General features: G+C 47.1%; 2 protein-coding genes across 5 annotated transcripts in view; both read left to right on the forward strand.

The window, feature by feature from the left end:
* The window catches only part of Marchf6 (membrane associated ring-CH-type finger 6), a 66,726-nt gene extending 57,420 nt beyond the window's left edge, over window positions 1-9,306 (forward strand). For 3 of the 4 annotated variants that reach the window (XM_028882036.2, XM_028882035.2, XM_028882037.2), the window contains 3 exons: window positions 1,181-1,313; window positions 3,417-3,552; window positions 5,905-6,022. In XM_028882036.2, coding sequence (XP_028737869.1) covers window positions 1,181-1,313; window positions 3,417-3,552; window positions 5,905-5,995 — 360 coding nt within the window. In that variant the 3' untranslated portion in view covers window positions 5,996-6,022. Of the gene's footprint in view, window positions 1-1,180; window positions 1,314-3,416; window positions 3,553-5,904 lie in introns of all 4 variants that reach the window. The other variant, XM_028882034.2, reaches the window with a different exon arrangement.
* A 1,935-nt stretch (window positions 9,307-11,241) lies between these two features.
* Ropn1l (rhophilin associated tail protein 1 like) lies at window positions 11,242-20,618 on the forward strand. The gene is made up of 5 exons (XM_028882039.2): window positions 11,242-11,525; window positions 13,995-14,118; window positions 14,381-14,542; window positions 18,503-18,678; window positions 20,439-20,618. The coding sequence occupies exons 1-5, from the start codon at window positions 11,395-11,397 to the stop codon at window positions 20,500-20,502; spliced, it is 657 nt and encodes a 218-aa protein (XP_028737872.1). The 5' UTR covers window positions 11,242-11,394; the 3' UTR covers window positions 20,503-20,618.
* Window positions 20,619-26,306: the final 5,688 nt, after the last annotated feature.

Genomic DNA, 26,306 nt, shown 5'->3' on the forward strand with positions numbered 1-26,306 from the left:
ACAAAACTCAAATAACAGATAGAGGCAGGCTTGCTTAGGGATACTCTGGTTACATAGTGTCTAAGACAGTTGCTCTATTAGGGAACTATCAGGTAACTTGATTATTATGGTGCTAACCTTGAAAAAAGTGGATTGTGCTTTTGAATGCTAACCAATAGGATGTACAGTAATTTATTTCAGAAAGATGTCTTCTATCCAAATAGCCTATGAAAAGATTTATTTTAGTACTTGCTTTTTTAAACTTTAGTTATCTAGAAAATGTACTGCAGAGTAGCTCAGCTTTTTTATTGTTAGGAAATTGCTAGATAGATAGTCTTACAGGTCTGCAGCAGTTTTAAGACCCACCTCTTCCTGATATATAGAAATTAAAGTTCTCTCTGGCCAGCGTACATGAGAAAATCATTGAAGGTAGTCCTGGACCCTCAAGCTGTTGATTCTTAGACCAAGAGTCAGGCCAGGAAATAGTACATCAGAAGGCCACCATGTGTGTGCCTGTGGCAGCATAGCCCTGCTAGTAGAAGTAGGAGCCTGTACACTGGAATGTCTCCCAATTGAAACTCTCTGACCTTTGCAAAGACGTCTGGAAATAGTGTTTATTTGTAGCTGGGAGCCACAAAAGGTTATTGTTTGTGGGATCCCTTTGTCTGTTGCATTTTAGAGTGGGGGGGGGGTGGGGTGGGACAAGGGGACACAAGATGAGGAAAATAATGAGGGCTGACTGAGAAGCACGGGGATGCTGCTCCTTAGTGATAGTACATGCAGGTTGCTTTGCTAGGAGGTGGACCATGTCTTTAGAGGCTTAAGCCTGCTTGTTCTTCAGATCTTGGAATAAGGGCTTGGCTTGGGCCACACCCTGGCTTCTAAGAAGCCATGAAGCCAAGAGAAGAGAATAAAGACAGTTCTGTCTTATCTCTTTGTCTACAACAGTGCTTTTCATTTTCAAGGTTTCCCACTTTCATCCATTTTTTTTCTCCTGCAGAACTACATAGCAGCATTTTTCTAAGATGATTAGGGTTTCCTGGGTACCCCAGCACTCATGTGATGGTTAGAGGACAAGTTGGGAGAGTCAGTTCTTTCCTGCTGTTCTGTGGGTCCCAGAGATCAAACTTGATGACAGTCACCTTTATCCTCTGAACATTTCAATGACCTACACCGTAACCATTGCTTTTTAACATTTCAGGTTTATGCGAATGGCATTCGGAACATCGACCTTCATTATATCATTCGTAAGCTGGCGGCTCCAGTGATCTCCGTGCTCTTACTTTCCCTGTGTATACCGTATGTCATAGCTTCTGGTGTGGTTCCTTTACTAGGTAGGTAATTCAAAGAGTATGTTTATTAGAAGAACAACAACAACAACAACAAAAAATACTAAAGTTAAACCAAAGTTAGTTTGTTGCCATTTTGGCTGTTTGGAATATCCCATTGGCTTTTTTTTTTTTTTTTTTTAATATGTTTATTGAAGTATATTACAGTTTCCCCATTGATAGTATGTAGAGTTGGAATCACTATTTGGGGACTGGAGAGATGGCTCAGCAGTTAAGAACACTGGCTGTTCTTCCAGAGGTCCTGAGTTCAATTCCCAGTGACCATATGGTATCTCACAACCATCTGTAATGAGATCTGGTACCCTCTTCTGGCCTGCAGGCACACATGCAGGCAGAACACTGTATACACAAAAATCACGATTTAAAGCTGGGCATTGGTGGCATACGCCTTTAATCCCAGCACTCAGGAGGCAGAGGCAGGCGGATCTCTGTGAGTTTGACGCCAGCTTGGTCTATAGAGGGAGCTCCAGGACAGCCAAAGCTACACAGAAACCCTGTCTCAAAACACACACACACACACACACACACACAAATTACTATTTGATTTCCACACCTAAACTGTCATAGGAAAGGATTAGAAATTTCCAATTAATTTATTTTATTAATTATTTTAATAATTAAGCCTAATAATCCAAGTACTTGAGAGGCTGAAGCTTGACAGTCTTAAGTTTGAGGCCAGTTTGTGCTACATAGCAAGATCCTGTCTCAATGAAAAGGAGAAAAGTAAATTTTATTATACCTCTTGGGAAACTCTTAATCAAAGGGGTAACAGTAGTAAATGAATAATAAAGCACTTATTGGCACTGTCTTGGTGCTTTACCTAGTTATTGTTGTTATTCTTCATGGTGTGTGTTGGGGGAAGCCAGAGAGCAGCTTTGGATATTGTTGCTTAGGTAACAATAAGGAACAATCTATCTTATTTTGAAACAGGGTCTTTCACTGGTCTGGAGCTCACTTAATAGGCAACATTGGCTAGTCATTGAATGCCAAGGATCTGTCTGTTTCTGCTTCTGCAGCAATGTTACTACAAGTGTCACCATCGTGCCAAAATTTCCCTTGTGGGCTCAGGGGTCAGACCCAGGTCCTCTGCTGTGTAGCCCATCTCCCCACCCCTGTCTCTTGTTCTTAGAAGACCTCTTGAAGGTTTTTATCAACTTCAGTTTAGAGGTGAGGAAATTAAAGTTCATAGTGATTGAACATCTTCCTCAAATTGTAAGTTTTAAGAAGAGAAAAGGGAGATTCTAGCTGCACTGGGCTCCAGAGTGCATGATCTTTCACCACAGTAGATGAATGATGTTTAGGGTAAACCAGTTTAGGTAAACTTCCTTCAGAATACTTGCTCTGGTTTTAAAGCCTCCCCTATTCCAAAGGAGAGTTAAAATTCTCAAGCTGGAAGTTGAAAAGGAAGTATTTGAGTGTTATAAAAACGAATACATGTTTGATTATATACTGTGTTTGGAATTGTGGGAAGGTGGGGTCTCAGGTAGTTTAGGCTGCCTTTGAACTTGGTGTATAGGTGAGGAGGACCTGGGATTTCTGTTCTCCTGTTTCTGTCTCCCTTTCACTGGGATTATATGTGTGTTCCACTGACTGGTTTTATGCAGTGCTGCTGGGTATCGAACCCAGCTGGCCAACCACTATACCAATTCATCCCTAGTCAGATCTCCTATCTTTTAGGCACAGTGTTTGTTTGTTTGTTTTCAGTGCTTGAAATTGAACTTAAGGCCACACTCAGCTAGGCAAGCACTCTACCATTGAGCCCTAGTCCATTCTCTGTATAGTATAAGCACAGTATTTTCAGTTTTTAAATGGTGATACAGCTGAAATACATAAATGACACCACCAACTGCTTGTGGAGTCCAGGAAGTTTGCATTTGATGAAACTTGGGAAGCACCTACCTGCACTCAAGTTATTTCACAGAAAAGAAGCAGATGTTAGTGTAAGACTCACTGCCTGTGTGTAGTCCTCGAGTCTGAGAGCATTTGTGAAGTCTCTCTGCTGTCCTAGGCCAGACCTCACCGTAGTCCACAGGCCTATTAGTCCATTTTCTTTTGCTTTAATAAGACTGTCTTTGTTTGGTTGACCAGGTGTTACTGCGGAGATGCAGAACTTAGTCCACCGGCGGATTTACCCGTTTTTATTGATGGTCGTTGTGTTGATGGGGATCCTGTCCTTCCAGGTCCGCCAGTTTAAGCGCCTTTATGAACACATTAAAAATGACAAGTAAGTCCAGAATTCTGTTCATCTAGCTACTCTTAAGGTGATGTCATTTGTGGGTTTTGTGCTCAATATGATAAACCATGAGAAAAATGAAGAGGACGTACTTTGTATGTAGCATTAACAGGGTTAGCTAACAGATTGAGTGCATGGAGTGTTTGTGGCTGGAGAGGAGGGCATCCTGGGAAGGATCAAACTAGGGAACTTCGATGGCTTCAGAGCAGTCTGAGTCCTGTGCTCTCATGTGTCTTACAAAGAAAGCACGTTTATAACTGCCTGGGCCTGATGGCCTGGGAGCCATCACGTCCGTGCTGACAGTGCTGCCCTTCATTGGTACATGCCTGTCTGAGACAGAGTCCATAGCCACCTTCCTTATTCTGAGGATACTAAGAGAAATGTTTTCAAGAAGGAAAGTTAAATCGTTCAAGGCGTCTCTGAAAACTGTAATGACATACAAATACAAGTACCGACAGACGGAGTATAAAGGACAGTGCCCCTGCAAGATCGAAGAGGATGGTTTTCAGTGTGGTCAGTTTTGAAGTACTGCTTTGGTAGGAGTACTGCAGAGTTCCCTACCTCTTTCCTTCCTCATGTTTACCCTTTTCAGTCTTCTCGAGCTCTGGGCTCACCTCTCTCTTAATGTGTGTATTATTTTTTAATTAGCAGACAGAATACTGCTTTATCATAGTATTTTCAAGCATCATTTTCGTTTCTCTTCCCTCTTCCCTCTCAGTCATCCCTTCCTTCTCCCTCCTGTCACCACCTTCCTTCTTCCTTGTCACTGAGAGGAGAAGGTTTGGGTTCCAGTGTCCACGCTTTATTTCCCATTCGGTGGCCCAGTGCACTCTTTAGCATGTGCTGTGTGTCTGTGTATGTACCGTTGGGCATAGCGTGATCTGTAGGAGGTGCAGAGAGAAGGGGGCATGGACTTCCAGGAGGGAGGGAGGTTGAAAGAGTAGAACATGAGTTCAGAATCTTGTTTCTGTCATTGAATGAGTTTGGGTCTTGAGCAAATCACCATCACTTAGTGTGTATATACTTGTATTTCTTTGCTTGTTCATTGTCGCCCGCATTCTTGACATATCCTGATGATGTGATGTACATGTGATGATGTGTGCTGGATAGGGCTCCATGTATTCTGCGAGATAGCACCATAGTTTAGGACATTTATAAAATCCTCAGTTTCAAAAAGCACTGCTTTGTCGGGGAGCAGTGGTGTAAAGAATGATTAACTTCATGAAAAAAGAATTGAGATACTGAGATCATGGATACAGAAGCAGTAAGACCTGTGAGCTTTATAAACAGCAGAAGCTGAGTGATGTCTTGAGGATTGTGTGCATTGACAGAAAAGAGATGCGTGAAATGGTTAGAAGATGATCGTGAGAATCCAGAGCTGGCCGTATTGAGCCTCTTAACATGTGCCAAGCCTTTGTTGTGGGTTGCTTTCCTATCCTCAGAATAATCATGTGGCACGACATTACCATCCTGTGTCACTGAAAAACCAGCTGGGGTCCCAGCCCTCTGTTCCTGACAGCTCCGTGCATGCGCTAGTCTGAGCACACACCTGCATGGCTTTCCTGGCCCACCCCGGTCTGCCCCAGAGCCTGCAGCAGGTGCCTCCACACACACGTGCCCAGCTCTGATAGCTGATGCCCTTGGCTTTGTCTCCTGCCACCTTCAGGCGTCGGGGCCCAGGACATCTGCTTACTCAGTGAGCCCTCTTTGCAGCTCTTCTTCTGTCCTGCTGCGGGTGGGCAGATGTTCCTCTCCTTGTGGAGGTTCTCCAGCCTCCCCACTGTGTACCTCACAACTAGAGCCCACCCTGTTTGCCATCGCCTTTCCCTCTTCACAGCGTGTAAGTTAGCAGACTCCTCTGTTCGGTCACATGATTCAGTCTCACCAGCTATCTCCATTGCTCCTTGGCTCTAGAACCAAAGTGTTTCAGGTCCCAGCCCTTTGCCCGTCATGTCTGTAGGCTGCTTCCTAAAATCTGAACACTAAGGTGGCTTATGTAGTGTGAGCCCTAACCAGTGGAAACAAGAAAATGCTCTTCATCTGTTTGCTGCACCCACTCTGGACCTCAGCTCCCCACTGCAGTAAAGGCACTGCACATCGTGTGCAGTCTCCACCCTCTGGCACTTTCCCACAAACCACACCCGACCTAAGATCTTGCTCCATCTTGCTCTTCTCTGGCCTGCCTTTTGAAAGAGTGCTAGTAAGTGGATCTGAGTACATTTAACAAGGTGTCACTGGCAGCTCCCTGGAAGAATGGTGTGTGTGTGTGTGTGTGTGTGTGTGTGTGTGTGTGTGTGTGTGTGTGTGATACAGGAAAGTAACCACCCTGTTTTTGCACTCTAGGTACCTTGTGGGGCAGCGCCTGGTGAACTATGAGCGCAAATCTGGCAAGCAAGGCCCGTCCACACCACCTCCACAGTCGTCCCAAGAATAAAGTGCTTATCTCAGCTCCTTGACCTTCTCCTTGCCTTTCCGTGTCCTTTTTTTGTGGACTTCTCACTTTGGAGATTCTCCCTGTGATCTCTCAGCGTTGTTTTAAGTTGATGTACTTGACTTGTGTCCTCAGCGTTCAGAGAGCAGCACGTCCGGCACTGCTGCTCCTCCCTGCATCTGCCGACACCACTGCTATCTGACCTCTGTACATGTGTAAATAGGAGTTCCTTGACGCCCTAAAACCTTGGATTAAACAGAATGTGCATTGTACATCTTTAACAAATGTATATTAATTTATTAAATCTAGTTGTCACTTTATTTTGGACCTGCTGTGATCTCGACAGGAAATGTGCCACAGAGCAGTAGTGTATAGGCGAGACTTTGAGTGACATCTTGTGGAGCACAGTTGATGGTGTTGCCAGCAATTCTCACCAGGTAACCGCATCCTGTCCTTGGCTGGTCAGTCCTTACCAGGAGCCGAAGGAGCAGTGGAGTCTGGGAAGGGACATGGACAGAGTGCCTCACAGACAGTCATGTTTGGAAGTTATTCCGTGTAACACCAAAGCTGTTGTACATTTTCTACTGCCCGATTGTTTTCATGTGTCTGTGTTTGTAATATTGTATAGTATGTTGTGCTAGATGAGGAAATTATTTTTAATTTTGATAATTTAATATTCCTAGTGATCAGCATTGGGAGTTGGGGTTTTATGCTTGTTAGGGGCATGTCTATACTTAGATAAACTACCAATGAAGATTTTCATTAGTCTCCTCCCCTTCCATACAGCTCGCTCTTTCTGTCAGCAGTGGCCAGAAGTGTCATGCTAGGTGAGAAATCTTCGGGGATAACACCAACAGCCCACATTGTGACACATTGTGACAGCTGGGAGGCTAACGTTAGGCTGTGGTGTGGGGCTTGGAACACCCGACATGCTGTCAGTATGCTACAGCTGAGGCTCAGTGAAAACGTCAGGAAATCTCAGTTTCCAAAGCTTTTTGTTTATGGAAAACTGCAAATAAAACTAAATTTTGTTTGTAGAAAGGAAGCAACCTGAGCTGGTCTTCTACATAGGAAGGAGTTGCATTGCAGAAGTGCTGTGAGATCATGGAGAACTGAATACTCAAGCCGTGAAGTTGAAGAGACTAGGATGGTTGGTCCATCATCCCAGTGTTTAATGGTGAAGGTGTATTGTAAGGGTAGTGTTAGAAGCTGTCATAGACTGTAAAAGAATTCCATGGAGTATTAAAACCCATAGATGGGAAGGTCTAAGTTTTGGTCCCCCCCCCCCTCTTTTTAAGTACAAAAGCCAAACATAAGCTACCAATATACAGAGCGATGTGTTCTGCTTTTGTTTATTGTTTTTATTCACTAAGTGATAAGCAAATATTTTGTTTTAAAACTGCAGTATATTTGAAACAGAAACAGTGCTTGCCATGGGATCCAGTGTTAACACTGTTTGTCACTTTGTAACAGTTCTTTCTCCTGTGTGTAAAGTAAGGTCCTTCCAGCAGCCCCCTTCACTCACAGACTGAGTCCTGCTGTAAAGACTTAGCATTTTAAGATGCCCTGCCACCTGCCCTGGATATGTCTATAAAAACCAGTCTTTTGGGGAGAAAGATGTCCGTGAGTTGGGCATATAACATTGTTTACGATCCATTTTTAATTTTAAATAATTTATAGATCTACCACAAAAAGTTTAAAATTATTAATCCTCCAAAATTTTAAATGAACCTTGTTTTGTTGAAAAACAAACACAAACAGTACAGGTTACCAAAATTTGCCCCCATTTTACTGGCAGGAGACTCTGTGCTCTCTTACTGTGGAATTCCTCCAGGGTTTTTCAGCTCTGCTTTATCCTGGGGCTTTCAGTTAGATATGTCCTCATAAGAGTTTATTGTGCATAATATTTGCTGGGGTGGCATACAGCTTTTATTCATCAATGTCATAAACATTTAAAACGCTCAGTTCAGAAACTGTGTTCCTATTTGCTGCCTGTTTTTACAGGGAATTTAAAGACTTCTGCTTTATTTTGAATTGGGCTAATCCAGTCTTCAAGGAAGTTTACTAGGAAAGACCTTTGTGCTTTATTATTTGTAATTTGAAGACAAATCACCATTTGGGATTAGTTTTACATGACCAGTGATCAGATGGTCAGTTTGAAATGTATAGTTGTTCACTATTAACAAATTATGGATTGATTTTTAAACTACAAAGTACTAATAGTTTAGAGGAAAGCGGAAGAAAATGCCAGTGTAAAATGTGTGTGTAGCTAGCCTTAAAGTTCTGTGTTTATAGTTGTGCCCCCCACCCCACCCCCCACTCCCGTGCTCTGGGGGGAAAGGAGGAGATAGGACATCTCTATTGCAGATGTGAACAAGTGATTTTTATTTCAACATTTGGTTTAATACTGTGAAGTCTTAGATCGTCCTTCCCCTCACACAAGTAACAGTAACTTTCCACCGATGAATTTATCTATTAGGCATGTTGTCTGTGTTGCACAGATGTGCCATTAAAGTAGGTTCTTAAGTTTAGGTTGAACAGATGAATTTTTAAGACAAACACAGAAGATGCATTTGGATGTTTCTACACTGTTGTGTTTACAGACACAGGAGCTGGTGCCCTTAAGCAAGAACTCTGGCACTTGTCAGCACGGTGCTGCGAAGTAGCTTGCTCCTTTCCTCTCCAGGATGGAGGGTATCAGGCTAGTCTGTGATGCCTCGCTCTTACATTGTGACATTCAAAGTTCTTGTTTAAAACAAGCCTAGAGTCTTAACTGTTCAGTCATTATCAAGGGAAAAGACGAAGCAGAGTACCACTGAAGTGTTACTAAAGACCTCTTTTGTGAAGGGTCTCTAAGTTCTTTGCTTAAGCTGCCCTGTATCCACACACTTAATTTGCCCTGCCAATCAGATATCCTGTTTTCAGCGTGTCGCTGCTGTGTCAAATCTTTAAACAGCTGTCATGAGTGAGGGCTTTTTTCAAACACTCTCCAACAGTGGCTTTGGCGTTAGTATAAGGGTAGACAGTACCGTGGTGCTGTGTGTTTCCACCCCTGTCTGTATGAGTGCCTCACTTTGTAATCCTGACAGTCCTGGTGTGCCGTAGATGGAAGTGAAGGACTAAGGCCTCGACGTGTCTGTTGTAGGAGTGGACTAGAGCACTAGTGATGTGGGATGTCAGTTTTCTATCACCGTGACGCCTGTACCCAGACCAATTTTATGTACATATATTCAAAAATGCTCCCTTTTATATGTGGTCCTTTGTTGCCTTCTGAGTCAAGAGAACAGAATTGAATAAAGTGAATGTTAGTTGTAGCCTTGTTTTCTTTTTGGTTGTGTGTGTTTACTTTGAACCTAAGTGGGGAGCGCACTACTGAGTGGAGTGAGGCCTCTTTGCTTGTACCACAGGCTGAAGCTGCCCCCTTCCTGTGTCTTCATGCCATGAGCCTTCAATTTGTGATGGAGACTGCTAAGTGCATGTCAGAAACCGTTTTAGGTCATTGTCCAAATACCAGAGAAGGAAAGCTTTTCTCCTTTAGAGTGAAGACATCTTGATTTCTCAAAAGCATTCAACAAATTTCGTATCTCCACCTAATTAAATACATTGTTACTTAAAGTTGGAGTGGTGAGAAAACGCTCTCTGAATCACATATCTTTAATCTGTGAAGTTGGAAGTCTCCATCAAAGGAAACCGATACTCAAAACAATTGGCCGTTAGTTCTCCTTATCCACTCGTTGCACACATAGTGATTAGGAGATAGTCTCTCAGGGAAGATGGCTGCCTTCAAGGACCACAGTGACCCAAAGATGGGAGGGGAAGTCAGACACCTGGGCCAGCACACGGGACCCAGCTGCTTCCTCCGTGGCATCTGTAGTTCCTCAGGGATGCACACCTAGTTCCTCCATCAGCCTTCTGCTGCCTCTTGGCGCTCACCTCCTTTAAGCCCACAGGTACACAGTCACCAAGTCAGTTTGGCCGTTTATGAATTTTTTTCTTCCTTTGCCTGTATAATAGAGCCTAAGTGTCTGCTCGCCATCATTTGTTGTTTAGGACACCCTTGGAGTAGGAGCTTCTTGCTCAGGAACCACACACTTGTTCTTTGCTTAGAAGGCCAGTTCCTTTCAACTGTCTGTGGGTCGGGTAAAGCAGACCCTCCAATAGGTAGACAGTGGGTTCTTCACTGCTGAAAAACTGAAGTAATTGGATGTTGGTTACAGAATGAAAAGCAAAGGGGTTGATACCATAGGTAAATATTAATTAAAGGCAAAATGATTCAGTCCTAAGTAACGCCCAAAACAGTGACTTCTGGAGGAAATTTTATTTTGAAGGCCAATAGTAGACACACTTTTTTTTAAAGATATAATTAAGGAAAAATTGCCAAAATTAAAACCTGCAAGAGACTTCTCTAAGAATAAAAAGAATAAGTGCCTTGATACCCCGATTGTTCTACATATCTCCAGCTTTACCGGCCATGTGCCTAATTTTTTGTGGTGGTGGTGTGGGGTGGGGACAGACCTGGTTACTTCTTGAAACACGAAATGTTGCCCAGGCTGCTCTCCCAACTCTGAGCCCAGATGAAGCCCAGCCTCGCCCCAGCCTGGGTTACTGAAACTGCTGTGTGCCAGTCCCCTCACCCAGCTTGAACTGTGTCGATTTTACCTAAAGTGCGTTGCGTTCCTTTGAATGGAGACCATGATTTAGGTGTTAATGAGAGTTAACCTACCTAACTAACTAATGGGCATTTCTATCTACTCTTTAAACCCCAGCTTAAGTTCTTGCATAGGATAAACAGTTTATATTAATAGCTATATTAGCAATATAGCTAAGGCATCAGGAAATTCAGTAGTTCCCAGATATGTGAACGCTTCGGTCAACACTATCTGAGAGTTCTTAACCATTCTATCAACTTTAATGGGTTTTTTTTTTTGCCAAAGCTGCTTTGGTTTGGAAACATGTATTCATATGGGGGGCGGTGTGTGTGTGTGTGTGGACCAAATAGAGCCTAGTCCGCAGCTTGAGGCGCCAAGCCAAGGCCCTGGTCTCATCAGAAGACAGCTGGCGACCTCCTGGGGTCCAGACTGGCTCAGCCTCTGTGTTTTAGGAAAACAGCGCTCTCCCCTCTGCAGGGAGCGGGGTGGGGCGGGTAACACACTGGACACTTTGACTAGGCCCAGCGTCCACCCTTCGCTCGCCAAGGCCGTGCGCCTGCGCAGCTCGGTTGCCTGGATACCGACCGCACGCCACAACCGCGCGCGCTCGGGCGTTGGGCGGTTGAGCCTCAGTTCCCCTGGAGCGGGCGGAGGAGCCGGTAAAGAAGCGGAGACCGGCCGCTGCGCTGACCCCTGCCTCTCCTCCCCGCAGCACACCGGATCGTCCCTGGCCGCCGCGGTCTGCCCAGAACGATGCCGCTGCCCGACACCATGTTCTGCGCGCAGCAGATCCACATCCCCCCGGAGCTGCCCGACATTCTGAAGCAGTTCACCAAGGCTGCCATCCGCACGCAGCCGTTGGACGTGCTGCAGTGGTCGGCGGGGTAAGCGCCGGCCGGGACCTCACCCTGTTTCCGAGTACAGACGCCTCAGTTGTGGGTGTAGACTAAAGCTTACAGACCAACCGCTGGGCCAAAAGTGGCCCCACTGAGTTAAAAAAAAAAAAAATCAGTTAGAGGGACGTTTATAAAAGAAACCGCCTAGAACAATGTGCTTATGCTGGGTGGTCATCCGCGAAAATTGGACAGCACAGCTCACAGCTAGCAAACAAAAGAAAAAAAAAAAACACGAACCGTCTCCAGGACCAGATCATTATAGTCTTACTACTCATTCTTTCGGTTTTACAAGACAGCTCTTTCCTACATTTAAAAATCACGAGAATAAGTATTTTTAGCTAAAATTTGCTGTCTCTGAACCATATAGCCAAGAGTGGATTCGTTTCTTTTTTCTTTCTTTTCTTTTTTAGACAAGGTTTTTCTGAGTAGTTTTCTGTCCTGGATCTCGCTCTGTAGACCAGGCTGGTCTCGAACTCACAGAGATCCGCTTCTCTCTGCCCTCTCCACTCTCCCCGAGTGCTGGGATTAAAGGCGTGCGCCACCGCTACCCGGCATATCGGATTCGTTTCTTTTAGCAACTTGACTTGCTTTAAAACAGCAGAGATGAAAAGCCACTCATCAGTTGAAGCAGGCAACAGGTGATTGGGATGGCTTTGAGAGGCCACCTGCTTCCTTGTCAGAACTGTGTTCTGGTGGCCCTTCTATGTCCATGGGTCCTCTCTCTGCCTTCCTCTCCCGAGGATCCCTTTGGGAGGCATCCAGTTTATTCAGGACAATTTCCCCATCTAAAGTCCTTCATTGTGCAAAGACTTGTGGAGCACCATGTACAGGTTCCAAGGGCTGGAGCCTGGACATACTTAACTCCATCAGGGTCGCCTGTGAACCCAGCACCTGCCCGCGCTCTCAACGTCTCCTGTACCATCATGGTCGCTGGCTCTAACCATTGTTCAAGCCTTAGGAAAGACAAGGGTTTTATCAAAGTTTCTTTATAGCACTCCAAGACCCTGCCCCCACCCTGGCCCACTTGAGAACACTTCACAATTACTTTGAAGGGCTTTCTCAAGGACTTCATGATTCCTTTGGTGCTAAGGAACAACTATGAAATAGGTGTGAATCCTGCTGAGCCACAGTATTGCCCCCGCCCCCTTTATTTAGCCTGTAGCCATTTAGGTGGACGTCTCTCATTCCTGTCCTCACACTCCTCAGAGGAACACAAGTCTTAGCCGCATAAGCAGAGTTGACCCTCAAGGGCCAGGAGAGAGAGTTGATTTTGGTCTACTGTCTCCACTGTCCACATCCACCTATGTTACAGATGTAGACGGTTTCTGGTGACTCATACATACCTATTGGAGGATGTATTAAGGCAACTCGACTCCACGTAGTTAAAAGGGAGGTTTATTTTGGGGTAACTTACAACAAGTAAAGGGATAGGTTACAGGATCCGGGAGAGGTGAAGTGCAGTCCAGTGGTGTTCTGGTCTCTGTTACTTCAGATAGCATTGATATGTTTAACTCGTCTGGTCAGCATAGGAGATGTGATAGTTAGAAGCTGATTAGTATTAGTCAAGTGGAAAGCTACCATACTACTGTTTTTTTTTTTTTTTTTTTTTTTTGTTCCATTTTTTTTTTTGGTTTTTTTTTTTGGTTTTTTTTTTTCAGTGTTTGAAGACAATGAAAGTATGCAAATGGAAAAATGGAAAGTAGGTGACCTTTGTATCCTAGGTGTTTAATGTTGAATACCTCAGAAAGCAGCTGTCAAAAACAATGAATAGCCTTAGGTGTGGGGCTTGGAGAGGGGTCAACCTGAAGAGTATTTGCTTGTGCCAGCACTTGGGAGGCAGAGGCAGGTGGATCTCAGTGAGTTTGAGGCCAGCCTGGCCTACAGAGTGAGTTCCAGGACAGCCAGGACTGTTAGACAGAGAAACGCTGTCTCGAAACACCCCCCCCCCAAAAAAAAAAGAGTGTTTGCTTGCTTTTCTAGAGGACCCGAGTTAAACCCCTGGCACCCTGTCACACAGCTCCAGGGCATCTGGCACCTCTGCCAAGGACATCTGCACTCGGCATTCACTTACCCACATGCAGACGCTATATTTAATAAAAATAAAGATCTTTTTTAAAAAAGTGAAGTAACACAACATCGGATTCTGGTCCCTTTGTCCACATCTTCAAAGCTCTTGGAGGAAGGGGATCAATGAGACCAACAATGAGATGAGCACAGTTCAGTGAGTCCATTCCCCCCCCACACACCCACCCCCCCCCGAGTTCTCGGTCACTTGGTGCCTCCAGGATCCTCAGACACCAATCTTCGTGCCTGAGAAACCAGAGTGCACAGTGAAGGTCCAGGAGATCGCTCAGCCGAGGGATCAGGGCTTCCGTGTCTGCAGCTGGCCTGTCAGACCCTGCGTGCCTTGGCCGCTGCCTGTGTGTGGATGCTCTTCAGTGATGTCTCTCATTCCAGGTATTTTTCAGCCCTGTCCAGAGGAGACCCACTTCCTATAAAGGACAGAATTGAAATGCCTGTGGCCACTCAGAAGACCGACACAGGCCTGACCCAGGGACTCCTGAAGGTCCTGCACAAGCAGGTGGGTGAACCTCTAAACTGTCTGTGCTTCTGTGGCCATTCTGTGCCCCTCGCAACATTGGGACAGCTGCCCCTTGTCCCCAGGCCTGCTCTGCCACATTTGAAGATGACTTTGATTCTTGGAAAGAACCCAAGAGCTAGCTTTTGTATGTATAGATATTACTTTTCATTCTGTGAATGTGTGTTGGATGTGTGTATGGATACATCTATGTGTATGCTTTTTCTACTTACATTTAGCATGTCATATTGTGTTTTCTAAACAGTGTAGCCACAAACAATACGTGGAATTACCAGACCTTGAGAAGAAGTGGAAAAACTTGTGTCTGCCAGTAGAAAAATTCAGAGCTATCCTGGAACTGGATCCATGTGAAGAAAAAGTGGAGTGGATAAAATTTTTAGCTCTTGGATGTAGCTCCCTGGGTGGGGTATGTATCTACCAACAGCATAATCTGTGTAATTATGTACCTGACTGAAAAATAATTTGGGTTTAAGTAGCTACAGAAAACACTTTGATTACTAACTTGCTCTTGGAAAGGAGTTATTTTTTTTCTGGAGACCAGACTAGTTATGTGATGAAGACCCCAATTTAAAAGACGTTAAGAGCAGAGCAAACACATGGATACTCTTGAAATATGTTTAGGTTTTCAAAGGGGATGTACCAATGAGTTCTTTTACTTGAACAATATAATTTTGAAAACTGGTAACATTTTCTTCTTCTGTGGGAAGAGACATAAAATTCCGTTTGACTTACTATGCTATGCAGTATTAATAAGTAGTAGATACAATGTAACTTTACTGCCCTCAAAATATAACTCCAATAATTTAGGAATAAGACAGCAGGATGATTGAGGTGGGTGGGGGCTGGAGTGGGAGGGAGTGGGTGGAGCTTCCTGGGAGGCCCGAGTGTAATGAGCCTGTGGTTAAGTGAAGGGAGCCGTGGTGTTTGTGAAGAAAGGCACTTCGGGAGAAGCAGCCTTCTGCTGTCCAGATGAGCACTTTCTTTTGCTCCTTCAGTCTTTACACTCCTGAGTATATAACTGTACATAATTCATGATCCTTGCTTAATGTCCCACTCCTCTTCTAAAAAAGGGTTTTATTTAATTCTTTATCAATTTTTAAATTTGTATGTGGGGGGCTGGGGATTGTAAACATGAATGAATGCCTGTGGAGGCCAGAATAGGATGCTGGATCCCTTGTGAGCTCCTGACATGGGTGCTGGGAACTGAGCTCAGGTCCTCTGGAAGGGCAGTGCATGCTCGGAACCACTGAGCCTCTGACCCCTCCTTCCCCCAGCTTTGGTCCATGTGCACGTTTCTTACTCAGTTTTACTTCAAATAAAAGCCATTCTTGTTTTCCGTTTCCGATGGGCTAGTATGCAGGGGTCTCTAGAACTTCCCTTCATTCCCAGGAGCGGAGCTGTGTGCCTTTCTCTACTGCAGTCCATGGTTGGCCAGGTGCATGGATATACTGCAGCTCGGGCTCCAGGAGGAAGCTCTGTCCCTTGAGAGAAGGCAGGTAGCAAGTTGGTGACCTCAGGTCCAGCAATGGTTGGGTATGTGGTTTCTGGTCAGCTCTTGACGTCATTGTGCTGAGTCATGGACATTGACAAAGCAGGTGTCCTCCCGGGGCTGTGCTGCCCAGTGGGGTATTCTCTGGAAAGACAAAGTCAAATGCGATTAGTTATTAGAGAAACAGGCACTGTGCCACTCATCAGGGGCTCTGAAATTAACATTTTCATAGCATGGGACTAATATCTAACATTTGAGGTTAATGTTGATGGCTTAAGCCTCTAAAAAATAGGCATGAAAGTTTAATATTAACAATGAGAAAGAACAGGATAATTCATGGTTTAGGGATTACTCTGTCCCACCTCTCCAGTCATGAAAATAAATCTGAGCTGTATATACAGTGAGTGACACTAGGTGGCGCCATTTTGTAAAGAATGGAGCTTTCATCGTCTACTGTGACTATGTCAAAACAATCAAGTTCCTGTTTTCTTCTATGCCGCTTTGTCGTTAGGAAATAAATTTACATCAAAAAGCTACTGGTCACAGAGGGTTCCTTCCTGCCCCCTAACCTAGGTCATTTTGGGGGACTGACCTTGTGGCTTGCCTTTAATTCCCTTAGGTGATAGATGCCATAGAAGCTCTAGAGTGTAACTTGGGTCAAGTGCAGCTGGGCGTGCGGAGCCTTTTCTTCCATCATCCCTGTACAGGGGTCTGCTCGGCCCTGTCTCACCCGCCCCACAGTGTGTGGAGAGTGAGCTCTGTCTCGGTGTGGGCTGTGCTTGCAGGGAGGCACCCAAGCGCCCACGTGGCTGCTAGCACACGGACAGGACCACAGCTGCCCGTGCAGGCTCCTCTGTGGCCGGGACATGCACTAGGAACACATCGGAACTGCAAGGGAGTACATCTCATTTTCTGCTTTTTACACACTACATTCCACAAGGAGAAATGAAGACGTGAGCTGGTAGGTATGTTGGGTGCAATCATCGCTATACCAGTGCCTGTCAGGAAGCAACTACAGGGAGCAAAGACAGAGGCTGGTTCCTGGCTTGAGATGCTATTCCACTGTGGTGGGCGAGGCATGGCGGCTCCCGGGGCTGGTTCCATGGTGGAAGGCAGGTGAGCTGTGAATGCTCACATGTCCAAGGATCAGAAAGTGAGACGTCAGCCTCAGACTGAGCCCTCTCAGAAACCCACTTCCTCTACTTCAGTCCCATCTCCTAAAGGTCCCACAAGCTCCTGAAATGGTACCCCCAGCTGGGGGTCTGTGAGAGCCCGTTCTCGGGTTCCTCGTGGCTTTACCCAGCAGGTCCGCATAGAGGATGATCAGGATCACAGGCCTGAGTGCAGGTGTCTGAGATGGTCTGCACTTGGCTGTGCTGGGGGAAAAGGTCTTTTGCTCCACCCCTTGGTGTCTCTATAAAAACCCTGGGGCAGAGACAGTCGGGGGCCGTTGGAATAGGTTCCAGGCCCTCTCGAGGCTATCCTTCATTTTTTATCTGTTTATCTCCGCAAGATTCTCCTCAATAAATCCTTCTATCTAATATTTCCTGCTGCCCACACTCAAGAAAACTCTGGGGAGCCGTGGGGTTGGTGGGTAAACGCCCCACAGGGGTCCAGTGCCATACAAGAAGTGAGGAGTCGTGGCTTACTGCCTGCTCACGTGTGTCCCTTCGGGTGCTGTGGAACTGGCACTGAGACCCTTCTAAGTTCTGTATTTGCTGACTTCTGCCCGGCATAAACTCTGTGCCCTTAAGCTTCTCTTGGGAGCCATTATAGCCCAACCTAGTGAGGTTCTGTGAAGGAACAGAGACCTGAAGCCTTCTGTGTGAGTGAGGTCGAAAACTGAGCAGCCAGGGTAGTGATAGATGCACAGGGCCAGCTGCCCTGCCGGTCATGCCCTCCTCAGAGCCAACTCTGGTGGGCACTGGTTCCCTGTGGACCGTGGCATGGTGCAGAGGATGTTTCTGGATCTGGTGGGGCTGCAGCGCTAAAGTTCATTGTTAAATGGTGCTGGACTTCAAACCCAGAACCACATGGAGGAGGTTCATGGTTTAAAATGATATGCTCATTGCCTTAGGGTTCTGTTGCTGAGAGGAAACACCATGACCAAAAAGCAGGTTGGGGGAGGAAAGGGTTTATTTGGCTTACACTTCCATAATTGCTGTTCGTTATTGATGCTTGTCAGGACAGGAACTCACACAGGGCAGGAACGTGGAGACAGGAGCTGATGCAGAGGCCATATGGAGGGGTGCTGCTCACTGGTTTGCTCAGTCTACTTTTTTTTTTTTTTTTTTGAGACAAGGTTTCTCTGTGTAGTTTTGGTGCCTATCCTGGATCTCACTCTGTAGCCCAGGCTGGCCTCAAATTCACAGAGATCCACCTGGCTCTGCCTCCTGAGTGCTGGGATTAAAGGCGTGCGCCATCGCTGCCCGGCTCAGTCTACTTTCTTATAGAACCCAGGGCCACCAGCTCAGGGATGGCACCACCTACCATGGACTCTGGACCCTCCCCCATTGATCACTTACAGCTGGATCTCATGGAGGCATTTCCTCAACTGAGGCTCCTTCCTCTCTAATGACTCTAGCTGGTGTCAAGTTGACACACAAAACTAGCCAGACTTATCTTGTCTATGGCAGTCATTCCCATTTAGGTATAAAATCTATGAATTCACCATGTCTGGTCAGTTGTATCCTGGTCAAACCTTCCTTCTCGCTTTATGTTGTGGAAGCTATGCATCCACCTGGATCTTCACTAAGATGGAGAACACACTCCAAAGAATGTCTACAGCGCACACTTGCGTTTCTGTCACTGGTGTTGTCTTTAAATCTCAGACTCCAAGAGTGACTGTGTCCAATCCTTGTCCCATTCCCTGCCTAGACACTGAATACTGCCATGAAGAACGTCTGTGAGATCCTCACTACTGACCCGGAGGGTGGGCCTGCTCGGATTCCGTTTGAAACTTATGCCTACATCTACCAGTACTTATCTGACCTGGACCCAGAACTCCCGGCCTCAGACACAGAGACCTATCTTGCCACTTTAAGAGAGAAGGCGTAAGTATAGCTCTCGGTGGGTGTCCTGTGGACTGAGTTGGAGAGTCTCCTCTGTCCACCTCTCTTTGCTGAGAACTTGCCCTGGCGGAAGGCAAAGGTGCTTGCCTTGATTCCAGCAGTGACGAAGGGGAGCTGCCTGTCAGAGACCATCAGCAAAGAGCAGCAGCCCCTCCGTCTGTCTTCTCCGTGTCACACAGTGGGAGTCCATCTTCCTAGACTTTAGATGGAGAAAATGTGTCCTGTCACAGGAAAAGCTTAATTCTAGCGTGTACTGTCAGATAGTTTAAACGATAGCTTGTTAAAAAGTCACAATGATAAACTTAACCTCACCAACACATGAAACGTAGAGATGAATTGCTACCAGTGGGCAGCCTGGCTGCAGCCCACAGGTGCCGAGTTATCCACAGACTGTCATTGATGTCACTCCACGGCTCCCGAGTGAGGAGCTGGCACATGGCACCTGTGCAGTGTATCTTCATGCTGTTGGCATCGATAGAAAGTCAAGGTGCTTGGGGGCTTTTAACTTTTCACTCCTGGCTGCCTAGGGCTGGTCTCTTCTCTCTGTAGTAAGTGGCCTGAGGTGCCCACATCTGGGAGGTTCTCTGTGGATGTGGGAGCGCTGTCATCTTGGCCTGGAAGTCTGTGGGAAGCTGATAGGTTCTTGGCTGATATCTCAGGGATGTCCCTGGGAGTAACTCCGTGAGAGTGTGTGGGGGTGGGGGGCGGAGCCTGACCGTAGAGCCAAACATGGCCGCCGAGGAGCGTGCTGGCTGAAGCCAGACCGCAGTGCTGGCTGGGAGATAGAAGGATGGTCCGTGGCTTGACCCGTGTGGCTGGAGGGCAAGGCACAGAGGTGGGCGGAGTGCATGAGTGGGGAGAGGTTCATGATGGGCCACTACATGCCGAGGGGAGAGCTCAGCTCGGCTCTTTAGGTCCTCATTTGCACCCGCCCTGGAAAATCCTGACTGTACTGGTTCAGGGAAGCGAGAAGGACCCAGCTACCTAAGGAACCTTGTGTGCTGGGGGCCACGCAAGGCATGGGCTGGGGTTGTTGGGATCCCCAGCCAGCACTCTGTGTGTGCTTAGAATGCACCAATATCGGGCAGCATAGCATGTGAGCACCCCGAAGCCGAGGCCAGGCTCCCTGGGCTGCCCTGCCTCTCCTCCTCCTCCTCCTCATCAACTTTTAACTGGGCTTCTTTTCCACAGAGGGAGCTGTTGCTTATGTCTGCCTACTAGAGATTCATTTCTCTGCCCACCCTCCATCCGTCCACTCGTTTGCTGTCTGCTTGGTTCTGACAGCGTTTGTAGCCCTTGATATCTGTGCCTCCGTGGACAGGGATGCTGCACATGGTTCGTCTTAGCTGCTGAGGCACAGCAAACCATGTGGGCTCTGCGGTCCTGGTTCCCTCTGGCCCATGTACAAGAGAGGGAGCGCGCTGGGGTGGGCGACAGAGAGCACTGTGGGGGTCGTGGGCAGGTTAGTGTGGTCCCTGGCTGTCACGAGAACCGTGGTGTGGCGTGTTCTGGGCAACTCTTGCCCACTTGCTAACACGAGTGGCTCCCTAGCACTGACGCTTGACCTGGAAATAAGCAGCCATTGTTGTACAGAAAAATAGAGCTCAGGACTGTTGCTTACTGGCAGGAGTCTGTGGTAAGGCATCCCAAGTGCCCTGTGTTTGAGATAACCTTGTCAGTTAAGTGACATCCTTAAAAAAAAATTACATTTCTAATCGCATCTCCTTCTGTTTTCCATCCAGAGAATCTAAAAAGAATGGCATGATAGGACTTTCGGACTTCTACGTTGCACGGAAGTCAATATAGGAAGCCTTGAAAAGAAAGCTCTGAAGAATTGAAGAATAGACCGTTAATACAGAGAGGAACACATTTAATGTGGTGCTTTTGAAAGCCTTGGCGCCCAATACAGCTTGTCATTAACCGCTCGGTGTGATGCGTTTGTCAGTGGAGCTGAGGTGTGGCGTGGCAGGTGATCACGCGGAGGGGCCATTAGGGGGGCAGCCGCAGAGCGGCACCATGATCGTCTTGGTGAACTTATCTGGAGAGTGCAGGGAAGGAAGTGAGGCGGGAGCTTGTAAGTACCCAGCCCTGCTGCCTAGAACAGGAATCACAGACACTTGGCTCCCCAGTGCCCAGGCTTCCCTGGAGGTGGGCCTTCCGTGACAGGTGTATTCACAGCTGGAACATTTCCTAACATGGATGAAATGTGCACATTTTAAAAGCTATAACTTATGAAGAACTGGCTCAAGAAATAACAGTTGGAATGGGGCTGGGATAGAAACAAAGAGAAACAGTAGTTTTGTTTGGGGATGTAACTCAGTGGTAGAATGCTAAAGCACAAAGACCAGGTCCCATCTCCCCGCCGAGAAGGCAAACACTGCAAGTGTTGAGTCTGCCTCTTGTCAAAGGTCACACAAAGAATTCTAGCCCACAGTCAAAGGCAAGTCTTCTCAGTTGATACAAGGTTGTCTTGAAAATGCGCATGTGTCTCTGTCCATGCGTGAGAGAGTGTTCTCTGAGGCCAGGAGAGGGCATCAGATCCCTTGGAGCTGGAGTCACGCACGGGTGACTGTGACCTGCCCACTGTGGTGCTGGGAACTGCACCCCAGTCCTCTGCAGGAGCGGCAGTTGCTCTTGGCCTCTGAGCCATGTCTCCAGCCTCACATGATTTTTTTTTTATCAAGCTCTCACAGGATAGAGCCGTCTCTCCCTACTTATTCTGTACAGTCAAGGCCAAAGCTCGGGCTTATTGTCTGTGTTTGAGTCAGGGTCAAATGCATCCTGGACTGGCCTCAAGCTCACTATGTAGCCAAGGATGACCTTGAACTTTTGCTCCTCCTATCCCCCACCTAATAACAATTTAACATTAAATGTAAGGCAAATATTTGATAGGGGCAGCAGACGAGCGTCTTCCTGAGTTTGTGTGCTTCCTGGCGATTGTTCTTCAGACCCTACCATGGTGGTTGAGTCCCTCCCTCATGGCTACCCTCCGACACCACTCTCCAGAGGTGGGACAGGATGTTGACAGTTGTGTTATTTTCAGTGTCTGTACTGGCACTGTCCCTTCTGCCTGTCCAGATGCCACTTGCCTGACCCATGCTGTGCCTCTCAGGCTGACTTCATGACCTACATGTCATGAGCTCAGTTCTGTATCCCAGGCCTTCCAGCAAGGCTGCCCAGTTCAAGTCATGGCTTGCATTTCCAAACTTGTAGCTGGAGTTTTCCTGGTCCTGCCTGGCCCACAGTCAGGACAAATCTCTCTCACCCGTCAGTCCTGCAGCTGCTCAGACCCAACAGAGTAAACACACAGAGACTTATATTGCTTACAAACTGTATGGCCGCAGCAGGCTTCTTGCTAACTGTACTTATATCTTAAATTAACCCATTTCTATTAATCTATACTTTGCCACGTGGCTTGTGGCTTACCAGTATCTCACATCTCACTTGTCATGGTGGCGGCTGGCAGCATCTCCTGACTCAGCCTTCCACTTCCCAGCATTCTCTTCTCTGCTTGTCCTGCCTATACTTCCTGTCTGGCTACTGGCCAATCAGCATTTTATTTATACAGAGCGCTATCCACAGCACAAACTGACTCATCTGGACTCCAGTCCTAGCTCGCACTGTCCCTGCCCCCTAACTGGTTTCCTAGCACATGACCGTGAGCCCTGGCCCTGGAGCTTGTGGAATCCAGTGCTTGTGTGGGTCTCCTCAGGTTGACTTGTCCCTTGGCCATGACACAGGAGGAGGTACCACAGCCTCTGCCACCACAGTGTGTAATTCAATGTCAGTGTCACAGTTGGCCTGGTCCTGTGGGCCACCAACCCCTGACCTGGAGGACGGCTACATACATGCACAGGCCTGGTCAGTCACTAGGTGCTTCGTAAATATCCGTTTGGAAAAGAGCTGTGAGAGCTGAGACTAGACAACTCATGTTCCAGAGAGAAAGACACAGGGCCTGGTCCCCTAGAGCACAACTTCCAAGGCCTGTTTGCTCATACCGCAGAATGAGCCATCACCATAGGAAAATTAAGCCCTGGGTGCCAGAAGTGCAGTGCTCAGCTCAAAGTGATTTCCAGGGGAACTCTAGAGGCTGAAACAGGACACCCTGATGGAAACCAGTGTAAGGCAGTGTGTTTCTGTTGTTAAGCCAAGAAAGTGGGGTCCTGAGAGTCTTTTTTTTTTTTTTTTTTTGGACACAGATCTGTAACTCTGTGTGGCCTGGAACTCCATATGTAGACCAGGCTAGCCTTGAACTTGCTTTGGTCCCCCTGCCCCTGCCTCCTGTGGGCATCTCACCCTGTCTGGCAAGTTCATTTAAAAAGTTTCTTTTTTAAGAACTGGGCTTTGTTCTGCTTTCTAGACGGTTCTAGTGTGTGGATTCTGGAAGGCTCAGGTGCTGGGGCTGGGTGCCATGTGGTGGCGCACATGTAAGGGGGCGGACGTTAAGGTGACAGGAATCTGAAGCAGCTAGTCACATCCACGGCCAAAGCAGACAGGGAATGGTGTAGCTTGCCCAGCTACCTTCCCCCTTTTCCATGCAGTCCACAACCCAAACCCAGCGAGCGGCAAGTGCCTCCCATAGCACTTAATGTAATGTAACTCTCACAGCAGTTAATGTAATCAAGACATTCCCCACAGACATTGCCACAGACTAACTTGGACTAGATCATCCCTCGTGGAGACTCTTCCCAGATGATGCTTGCTTGTGTCCGGTTGAGAGAACTAACTAACCATCACAGATCGCTTCACAGAGTTAGTCCGCAGAATACTGGGGCTACTGCAATTGCCATTTTTTTGTATTGTTTTGGTCAGAGGGTCTAGGGACATCCTGGCACAAGCTGGTCACAAATTCGTGATCCTTTTGTGTCAGCCACCCTGGTGCTGGGATGTCAGTGTGCTGGGAGAGTTGCCATCAAATGAAGGTGCCACATGTGCTTCTCGTCTGCTTCGTCACGCTGTGACGCAGCCAGGGGACCCTTGGTCCAGAACCAGAAACCAAACAAACCTTTTCTCCAGTGAAGAACTAGCTTGGGGCATTTTGTTACAGCAACAGGGGGTGGCGAAGCTGGAGTTAGCAATTGAACAGAAGCTGCATGTCTGGAAAGCCTGTACTGATGGGGGAGCACACCATCAGCAGAACAGAAAGGCTGCCTGCTGCCTCACTATCTCCTCCTTCAGGGTTCCTCTTCCGGTTTCCTGTGGCTACTGCAACAAAATAACATTTCAACACTTGGCTTGGAGAGAGTTTTTATTACGCGTGCGTGCGTGCTTGCATGTGTATGAGTGTGTGTGTGTATGAGTGTGTGCATGTGTGTGTGGACATGAAAGGACAAGCAGCATGAGTCAGTTCTCTCCTTCCACCATGTGGGTCCTGGGGATGGAACTCAGGCACCAGATTTGGCAGCAAGAGCCATTGCCCACTAAGTCATCTCTCTGTCCCTCATCTCTTGATTACCCCTTTTTAAAGACCACAATCATAGGATCTGGGGGTCAGGATCTATACATATCTCTGTGGGGGATACTCTTCAATACACTCTGTTCCTCCTTAACTGTACCTAAACCTTTAAAATAGCTATCTAGCTTCCTCTTTTCTGCCAGGCCAGAAGCTCTGGACTTCTCCTAAGCCCTGCCTATTGTAGATCCCTTTGACAGCATGCCACTAGACATGCTGTCTGGGCGCACCAGGCCCCTCCATCTTCCCCCTTCCCTCTCTGAAGGACTCTGCTTCAGGGAATGTGCTAAAAACATAGCCAGGATTAACTTTAGTCAGATATAGTAAGACAGCAAAAGAAATGATTGTATGAAGAGACAAGTTTCTAGATACAGGAGGCACATTGCCCACACAGGTCCACAAGGATCTGGAGAAAGCAGAAGAGAGGAGAAGAGAGCTGTGATCTGGACCAGTAGGTCATTTCCCAGTTCAAGTGAGAGAGTCAGAGAGAGAGAGAGAAAGAGAGAGAGAGAGAGAGAGAGAGAGAGAGAGAGAGAGAGAGAGAGAGAGATGGCCAGGAGGTGAGAAGATGGAGAAGACTGGAAAGTTTTGGGTCAGGAGGTCTTGCATAAGTGGATGGCTCGTGTGAGCAAGTTTATTAAGAAATGCAGCATCTTGTGTACAGTTTTCCTGAAAGAAATGGGACAGTGTCAGCAAAAGCGATTATACAATGGGACAAAGTCAGCAAGAAGCTGATCAAACAGTGTTGGGCAAAGAGAGCACAGGATACCGCAAGGGCGTAGAGACCAAACGCACAGCAGCAGCCTCGGGACTGATAACCACAGCACCTTAGGGTGAGAAGAGTTGGGTGCTCAGGATTCAAAGCCACAGCTCCCCCAGCCCCCAAGGCCACTACTGGCCTTACCAAGCATATTCCTGGTCTTAGACAAGGAGCCAAGTTCCTTCTCCCTGCATCAGGAAAAGCCCCAGTCCGCCCTAGACCTCAACAGACTAAGCCAGATCTAGCCTTGAAGGAAGGAGGAGGCAAGACAGGGACACCATGGAGGTTTGGGGATGGGGTGTTGGGATGATTTCGTGGGCTCTGGGATTCAAGCGTGGTCCCTGGATTGACCACGGGCCGGTAGAAGACAGAGAACACGGACTAGTCTCCAAATGCCTGATCAGACAAGTACAGAAGATAGATGGACTGTGGCACACACCTGTGATCACACCACGTGGAGGCAGAGGCTGGAGGACCCTGAGCTCCAGGCCTGCTGGGCTATATATTGAGACCTGGGTGAGGAGAAGGAGGTATCAGAAAATGATAAAGTAGAGTCCGTGCAGGGAGGAGATAGTCCTCCTGTGTAGTGGCTTCCTAGGAGCCCGGAGCTGGATCAGGCTTGCGAGATCCTCCAACCGGGCCACTAGAGGGCAGCTATTCTGGTCATGAGAAGTCAGCAGAAGTGACCTCACTCAGTGGCTGTCAGGGGCAAGAGGACCTAATGGATGCCTCTTGAGCCAGGAGCACAGGTTACACAGTGCCCATAGGACTTGCTTGTGAATTCTGTTTGGCAGAATTTGGAATGATACTTGATTCCCTCTGTCTTGTCCGGAGCTGACAGTGTGGGTAACCGAAACCCACTTCCTCTCCTCACTGGGGTTACCCACAGGGCTCAGAATTGCTGGCCTGCCAGGCTGGCTCAGGTCTACTGGTAGCACAGTATCTCTGGGCTGGGAGGCAGATTTGGATAGGAGCTTTGTAGACCCAAGTGCATACCAGCCAATAACCTCCAAGATGAAATTCTGGACAAGGAGGTACTTGCATTCTATTTAAAAAACAAACATCTCCCCCACCCACCCCAAAACTATGGCAGGGCATGGTGGTGCATGCATTTATTCCCAGAAGATCTCTGTAAGTTTGAGGCCAGCCTGGTTGACATAGTAAACTCTGTCTCAAACATAAAGAAATAAAAAGAAAAAAAAAAACACACATGCCAGACTTTATGTTAAGTCACTGGTGTTGTTTTTTTGCTTTTGTGTGAGTGAATTTAGCATAATCCAGAATCATCTGTGAATTGCTTGGCAGCCATAGAAAGTACAGAGCTGTCCAGTACAGAATGTGTTTCATTTAGAGCAGATCTAATCGGTGTGTCTAGTTAATGCTGACTTCTAGATTGAA

This window comes from Peromyscus leucopus, chromosome 11 (genome assembly GCF_004664715.2).
Source record: "Peromyscus leucopus breed LL Stock chromosome 11, UCI_PerLeu_2.1, whole genome shotgun sequence".
NCBI lineage: Eukaryota > Metazoa > Chordata > Mammalia > Rodentia > Cricetidae > Peromyscus > Peromyscus leucopus.

Excerpts from the sequence above, each read along its gene's own strand:
- Ropn1l (XM_028882039.2), top strand. The coding sequence starts at position 11,395 with ATGCCGCTGCCCGACACCATGTTCTGCGCGCAGCAGATCCACATCCCC. Across the intron at positions 14,543-18,502 it reads GATGTAGCTCCCTGGGTGGG|ACACTGAATACTGCCATGAA; the intron begins GTATGTATCTAC and ends TTCCCTGCCTAG. Across the intron at positions 18,679-20,438 it reads GCCACTTTAAGAGAGAAGGC|AGAATCTAAAAAGAATGGCA; the intron begins GTAAGTATAGCT and ends TTTTCCATCCAG.